Source organism: Medicago sativa, chromosome 4 (genome assembly GCF_051527215.1).
Source record: "Medicago sativa cultivar Bolivia chromosome 4, Bolivia_mono, whole genome shotgun sequence".
NCBI lineage: Eukaryota > Viridiplantae > Streptophyta > Magnoliopsida > Fabales > Fabaceae > Medicago > Medicago sativa.
In genome coordinates this window covers 13,298,565-13,306,244 of record NC_140752.1, presented here as the reverse complement: position 1 = coordinate 13,306,244, position 7,680 = coordinate 13,298,565, and the positions used below count along the sequence as shown (strand labels likewise).

The window sequence follows — 7,680 nt, the reverse complement described above, 5'->3', positions numbered from 1 at the left end:
AACAGAACTGTAATCATCGAAAATTGGTCCAGCAAATAATTAGGCGTCCACCAATTCGACTATCTTGGCGCATAATGCATAGCTCGCTGCACACCAAAATGTTTCAATGATATGTTGGTGATTCTAAGTAGCTAGTCCTTCAGAAGATGGCATGACTGAACATGGATAAGCACTTTTATCAGCTAGTTCAATAAAAGCTTCACATGCTTTTGCCACTCTTCTACTGGTTTTACTGCTTTGTTTTGAAACTCTTCTACTACTGATATATGGTCGTTATCTTCTTTCTTTTAAATAAATTGCAGGCATATAAATGGTATACCAAATACTAAAATCAAATCAAAGAACTACAAATGACACATAATGGTTCAGAAAGAGACATAAAACTTGATTGATGCAGGTAATATTATTAGTTTATCGCCTTTTCTATTTGCATAATTACTTCCGGGTTATGCTTCAATTAATCCTTCAACAAAACAACCACGAAGAGTCGTATGATAATGATAATGAAAGTCTTCCTAAAAAAAAAAATCAGTTTCTGGCAAATGTATATCATCTATACTACCAAATAAATTGCATTTGGAACCAAATTGTGTAAAATGCTAAATTCGTTTCCTCTTTTTTTTTTTTTTTTTTCTTCTTCCAGGGTATAGAAATAAAAGGCAAATGTGTAATTGAAATAAAATGAAAGAGTAAGGTGCTTTACTAAACCTTGAGAAGTAGAAGTGAAAATTGTTACTCCTGAAAGCCTTCTAAGAAATGGATATATATCAAAGAAGCAGTGCAAGATTGAGTTTCCAGTAGTAGATAATATAGAACAAGATAATTTCATGACTAGACTATAAAGTAACAGAACTAGAATTCATGGAATAGAAAAACTGAATAGAAAAACCACAATTTAGTGATATTACAAACCAAGGTCCAAGATTTCTAGATATTATTCAAAATACAAGCAGAAACTAAAACTCATAGATAATTCTCTTCCATTTGAAAGCTGGTAAAAAACGTCTCAGTCCACTAGTCAGGGTAAATTTTGATGTGAAGAATGCTCGAAGGAAGCACAAAGCCTACACCACAATTAAAGGGAATCAAAGAGGTTAAAAAAAACAGAAAAAAGGTAATAAATTCAGTAATTAATTAAATAATAGCCACCTTACCTCCCTTTCATCAATGGTAATCACGGTCACTTCAAGATCATCAAGAGGAAGGCTTAATTCTTTCAGATATGAAAGGAAAGAATTAGCAGCAAGTGGTTTTACTTCTAGATCATCTCCTACCACATATAATGCTGCTCTCTTAACAAATCCTACAGCACCTTCTCTTGGGTCGAGTTCAATCACGTTTCTCCCATTGACAATTGATACATGTGAATTAGAAATCACTTCCTCTATTGTATTATAATCATCGTCGTCATCATTGTGATGAATACCATAATAATAAGTAGGGGATTCTAAAGGATGAATGTCAAGGGGTTGCTTTGGACAACCAAAGTGTGGTGCTATACAAGGATGGAGCAACTCAGACACAGGATCCAAGTTCTTCACACTGTTGTACAAATTACCAACGCATCCAGGAAAATTGTTGGGTATTAAAGTCTTTATAATGGACCCTAATGGAATGGTAAGGAAACCAAAAATGAAGTCAATAAAATCTCCATCAGCTTCTGCAATGATGATCTTATTCTGAGATTTGCTTTGCAATACTTTAATATCCATTTTATTTATCTTATAATTGCCCAATTCTTCTCCATCAACATATTGGTTCCGTGGTTCATCATTGTTCTTTGAGCTACTTTCCAATATTGTATTCGTAAGAGGCTCATGAGAGGTTAAGGTATACTTCAGGAGGTTCAATATCTGTATAAAATGTTAAAACACAAATGGTTAGAATGAAAGTTGGAGTTTAGAAATTATACTTGAGAGAGTCTTGAATAAAGAGAAATAGAACTTTGGTAGGGTGGAACAATGGAACACAACAAGAGTAAATTGTATATTTACCAGTCTCCTCTAAGTTCTAACTAGTTCCCTTTCCTAATGACACCTCTATCACTAACAGATAACATCATACTATGTCAAATCCAAGTATTAACTATATATATCCTAACAAATATTGTCATTGCAGCCACAATGTAATGGTTTTAGATACCTCGACAACGACATTAATGGCAACTGCAAATACGACCGCATTTTACCCCAATATAGATTCACAACGAAACTGCACCTAAATTTAAAATCATAGGTTAAGGATCTTGTTTCTACAATGACCTAAGGTCATTTGCAAGTGGAAAAAAAATCAATGGAATGGGTGCATAATGGCCAAAAATGGAAACACAACAAACAAAAACAACACAACATCCTTAGTTACCTCCTTCTTGCCAATGCTTTGTGTGACTTCCTCTAGTTGCGTTGAGTCTGAAATCCCTGATTCCAGCAACATCTGCATTGAGTTCAGCAAGGAACTTGGCACAATATTCAAATCATCAGACACTAGAAACATTTGTTCACTTTCTGTATCAAACACCCCATTAGAGGCATGATTCCCCTGACCCTCAGAGTCCAAATTCTTAGGTTGTCTATTAGGAGGTTTTCCGCAGGTGCAGTCAAGGTTTCGAAAAGTAGTGAACTTGTTACAAGAATCACAGACATAAAACTTACTTGATGGTTCAGAATCATCAATATTCAAGTACAACTTCCTGCATAGTGATTCACATGAATTCCTCGGATGCAGCAACATTTGCTTACATAAAGGGTTGTTCCAAACGTCGTCTGAGTTGAGGTTTTGGACAGTTTGGTAAAGGTGTTTGATGTTGCCAAAGAATGGTGATGATTCTGAGAGTTTTTGTCGATCATTGTTGTTGGTGGTTGCTAAAAGGCGAACGATGGTACCAAGTGGCAAAGATAGGAAGCTGAAAAGAGTCTCAACAAAGTCTTTTGTTGCTTCCACAAAAACAACTTTGTTGCTTTGTTTGTCTACCGTGATTTTGAGGGGAAACGTTTTCGACTCTTGTTGTTGTTGTTGAGAAGTCATGGCAGCAAGTTGTAGAACTCTTGTTGTTTTTAGCTCTTCAATGCCTACTTTTTTTCAACAATGAGAGAGATAGAGACAAAATCACCAAAGTCACTTAAGTGGAAACCTTGTTCAATGCCCTAAACCCCTAAATGGAATAGGAACAAACAATGGATATAAATATGTATGCATAAGGAAATATTAATTAATATTATTGTTGAAAATTTCTGGGACAATGTTGAAATACAATAAACTAGTTAGCACCCGCTACTTCGTGTTATCGATTGCAGACGCTGGACTATGGCAGAAAGAAAAAAATCTGTCATTTTAAGCCACGGCCGTTGCCAAAAATCCGCCCTAGCCCATGACCGATATTTACAACCGCGTGTCAATATGTTATAGACTTAGTCCTTCAAAACCCTCAATACACCAAACATTTCCTAAACACCACATGATCTAATCTAACAGCCATCTCTAACCATCATGGTCACCTAATTGCAATCATCATGTTACCATTGCTACTATCTTTTGCATTTCATCTTAAATAATGATTTGGATATTACTTTTTTAACATAATCTATGTTTCGGATATTACTTTTCTTGAAAATATAATCAGGGAATTAATTTTGTTTCCATTATTTTGGTGTTATGTTTCCACAACACAAGAAAAAGTGTGTTTCAAAAGATCCAACAAATACATATTATTATTAAATGAGTGTCCATCTAAAAAAGAAAAGAAAATGCACGAGGTTACCTGATGAAGCTAAGAAAAGGATTTGGTCACCGAAGAAGAACGAAGAAGATTTCGTGAGAGCAGCATTTCCCAAACTCCAACTGAGTAAATACGTGTCTTATTTTCTACTTCCTCGGTTCCCTTTTACTGAGGAAAAGTTGTTTTTTGGTACATAATCAGGAAAGGTTGTTGAGATATGTGTATTTTACCAAATCGTCCTTTGTACATTAATGAAAGTTGGGCAATAAATCAAATGTCAAAACTACAAATATACATGTTGGAACTCTTCAATCTTATACATTCCAAATTATAAAGACCATATTTAGCTAAATGAATGGCATCTTGGTTGGCTCACGCTTAAGATGTAAAAAATTTAAACTATCAAAACAGACATTAAAATGAATACAATCCACAATAATAGATCTGACATAGTTGATGAGCGTTCAACATCAAGACCAATTTAGAAGCATAAGATTCACAGTTAAAGGTGCTGCAACCTCTAAATATAATAAAAATGAAAGTTGTTTATATCCTATTACTTTTGATTAAGCCTTTGATTACTTTTGATTAAGTATAGTATTTTTGTTTTGAGTGATGCCATTAGTTTTTGTACAACACCCTCTCAGTTTAGATCACATACTTAGCATAAGTGTATTGTTAGAAAGGTTGTGATGGTTGGAGTAAGTTTTGTGTTCAAAATTCATTTTTAGTTATTTGATTCAACTCATATAACGCATTCAAGCTCTTGGGCTTTTGACTCATGAAAAATTGTTAAATAAACTATTTTTAATGTTTTGAATCGACTCATGTATATGTTGATCGATTCATTAATGTTCTTAGGTGTTTAGCTCATGAAAACTCCATTTGAAGAGATTCAAATATGTTTTGGAAAGTATTGGTTCGATTCAGAGTTTTTCTGAATCTATTCATTTGAATCGATTCAAAATATTTTGAATAGATTCAAAGTTGTTTCTGGAAGTTATGATTTGATCCAAAGTTCTTTAAATCGATTCAATCTTCGTCTGAAATTCTTTGAATCGATTCAAAGATTATGAATCTGTTCAATCTTCATGACTACCTGAATTTCATATTTAGAACTATTTAATCGATTCAAGACTTTATGATTCGATTCAAACCCAATTTTTTAGTGTTATTTTGGTTAAACTTACTCTTATCTCACTCACCTATATATACCCTCACAGACACACACACACACTTTGCTACTCATTGAAACAATTTTCATATAGACTCTGAAATCTTCAAACACTCTCTCCCTACATTTTTTCTTTAGATTAAACATTTTTCTAAGATCCTTGTAGAGTGTGAGTTCTAGGATGTTAGGGTGTTGTAGGAGTTGTACGATTTGGTTTTCTCGTGGGTTGGACTTGGTTTTGGATCAAAGACCTAAATAAAAGAAGATACTTTTCACCTCGAAAGAGCTTTTTGGGGGTTGTTTCTCATCTACACAGAGGTTCAAAAGGATCAGAGCTTCAAACATAGCAAAGACAAATTCAATAGGTCTTGAAAATTGAGTATTGTGTGATTTCAGCTTAGAAGATTAGGGAATCAAATGAATCTTTGTAAACAGTTTTTATCATAGTGGAAGACCGTGATAGAGACATTTTCTATCACGAAGAGATAATGTATCCTGAAGCAAAGACGAAATAGGAACCTCTATAAATCTCAGTATTCTTATCTTCCCTCCTTTTAATTTCAACATTCTAATTGTGTATATGATTCGATTATATGAAATGTTCAATATTTGATTGTGAGTTAACTAATTTCAAAAACCTAATCTCAATTTCGTCGATCGAGATTTTCTCAATTCAATTTAATCACAATCGAAGTTGAAAGTGAACTTCAAGCAATTGCTTCATATACCTTATGTTCATTAGTTGTTAGTGTGATTTGTTGTTAATAGGTTTAGTCTGAGATTGTTTAGTTTTGCAATTTAATAAATTTAATATTTGTATAGTTATGCTTAAACTTTGAAATTAAAATTAAAATTAAAATTTTGAGCACATACTTTTAGTCCTTGTAAAATTAAAATTTCTATAATTATGCTTAAACTTTTAAATTTTTGAATAATTTTTTACATACTTATTTAGAACATTATACAAAGTTCCTTCGCAAAAAATTAACTCAAAATTTGATTTAAAGGAATGGATTTTCATTACTTTAATCTTGAAATTTTGATGTTTAGACAAATTCATATTTAATTCATTACACGTTAAAGAATTATAATTTTTGATAAAAGAGTTTCTTACAATGTTCTTAAAATGTATGTGAAAAATCATTCAAAAATTTCGAAGTTTAAACGTAATTAAACAAGTTTTAATTTAACAGGGACTAAAATTGCGTGCTAAAATTTTTTATAGGGACTAAAACATGTCACTTATTTTTATAAGGACTAAAATCAAAATTTGTTATATTTACAGGGACCAAAAATTTATTTAACCCTGCCTGCATAATACAATACTTTTTCTCGGCTCTTGCATTAGAACCTTCACCTACAACAATTTCTCTTCCTACGCAACTAAGGTGTAAATCAATTATTATACTAGGGTTTGAAGTAATGCTGTTTAGATTTTGTGAGTGAGTTTGTATTAATGAATGATTTTGTATCTATGATTTTTCTCTGAACTTTGGTATGAAAAGCTTTCTATTTCTACCTTTCAATTTACTAGTCAATGAAGACAGCTTTTGTTTATTATTACCATTTGTTCTTGGTTACTTGCATGTTTATGTTGAATATGACTTCACTAATTTAAAGTTTTTGTTTATACAGAGAGCTTGGTGCAGTCCTCTTTGTCATGCCTTTTTTTGGTGGCGAAGAAGTTATAGAAAATATGCAGCATACACTTTGCCTTGGTATATCACTCTAGAATTTATTTGAAGTAATTGGACTAATTGTAAATTAATTGATGTATTAGGTCTGAAGTAATGAAATTGTTTAGATAACGTGACCATGATTTTATTTACAAGTCAGTATGAAATTAAGGCTCTATGATGATATTTTGTATTAATTAATTGTGTTAAAGTTATGTTTTGTTATAATATGAGAAACACAGAAAATACAGAAATTGTCCTTCCAATAGAAATTGAACAAATGCAGCAAAGCAAGGAATCAGGAATGTTAATGTAAAAGAAGATTATTACTGTTAATCATCTAAGCCTTAGAGAGCACATTTTTACTATTAAGAACTAAATCAATGAGACATTGAAGCAGCGCAAGATTTAGTTTGCAATTGATACATATTGAACAAGATACACCTTCAAGACTAGACTATATAGAGTAACAGAACCTGTATATAAGAACTCTTGCAAAAGTCATTACATGGTCTTGCTGAGTGTTTAATGCAACTGTAATTTCTGGATCTTTCAAATGTAAATGTTAGAGCTTTATTGTATTAGAAAAAGTATATACTGCTGGTTTCTTTTCTTGCTGGTTTTTCAAGAATAATGCATTTAATGTTTGTGCACAATTGCACTATTCTAGGGTGGCTATACTTCTTATCCGTATGGTTTGCGATTTATTTGGTTGAAGTAGGCAGGTTCTTGTGTTCTTTCGTTTGACTGGTACGTACAAATATAAAGAGAGAATGGTAGATGCTATTTGTAATATATTTCTACTTATTATGGATTGTAGATTTGGGGGTTGCATAACTCTAATTTGTGTATTCATAATCTTTTTTATTGATAATGTTTTCAATGGTCATAAGTAAGCAACGGTTTTCAATGAATCTGAATATCTTAGTGATAGTTGTGTTGAAGCCATGCTGAGACAAAACCTGTGCATCTTGGTGTTTCTTCATTGATTAGTAACATTTTATTTTTCACATTGTATTGTAGCTAGGAATTTTAACTTTAGTATCGTCAGAGTTTGCTTTAGTGGCAACCCCCTTGGACCGGCCCTGATGTTTTAAACAACTTCACAATTTGTT

At 32.4% G+C, this 7,680-nt stretch overlaps 1 protein-coding gene across 1 annotated transcript; it reads right to left on the bottom strand.

The window, feature by feature from the left end:
• Window positions 1-782: 782 nt before the first annotated feature.
• On the bottom strand, window positions 783-3,934 carry LOC146926466 (uncharacterized). The gene is made up of 4 exons (XM_085758814.1): window positions 3,758-3,934; window positions 2,362-3,151; window positions 1,155-1,853; window positions 783-1,064 (listed from the first exon to the last, which is right to left on the bottom strand). Exons 2-4 carry the CDS (start codon window positions 3,022-3,024, stop codon window positions 957-959), a joined length of 1,470 nt encoding a protein of 489 aa, XP_085614940.1. The 5' UTR covers window positions 3,025-3,151; window positions 3,758-3,934; the 3' UTR covers window positions 783-956.
• Window positions 3,935-7,680: the final 3,746 nt, after the last annotated feature.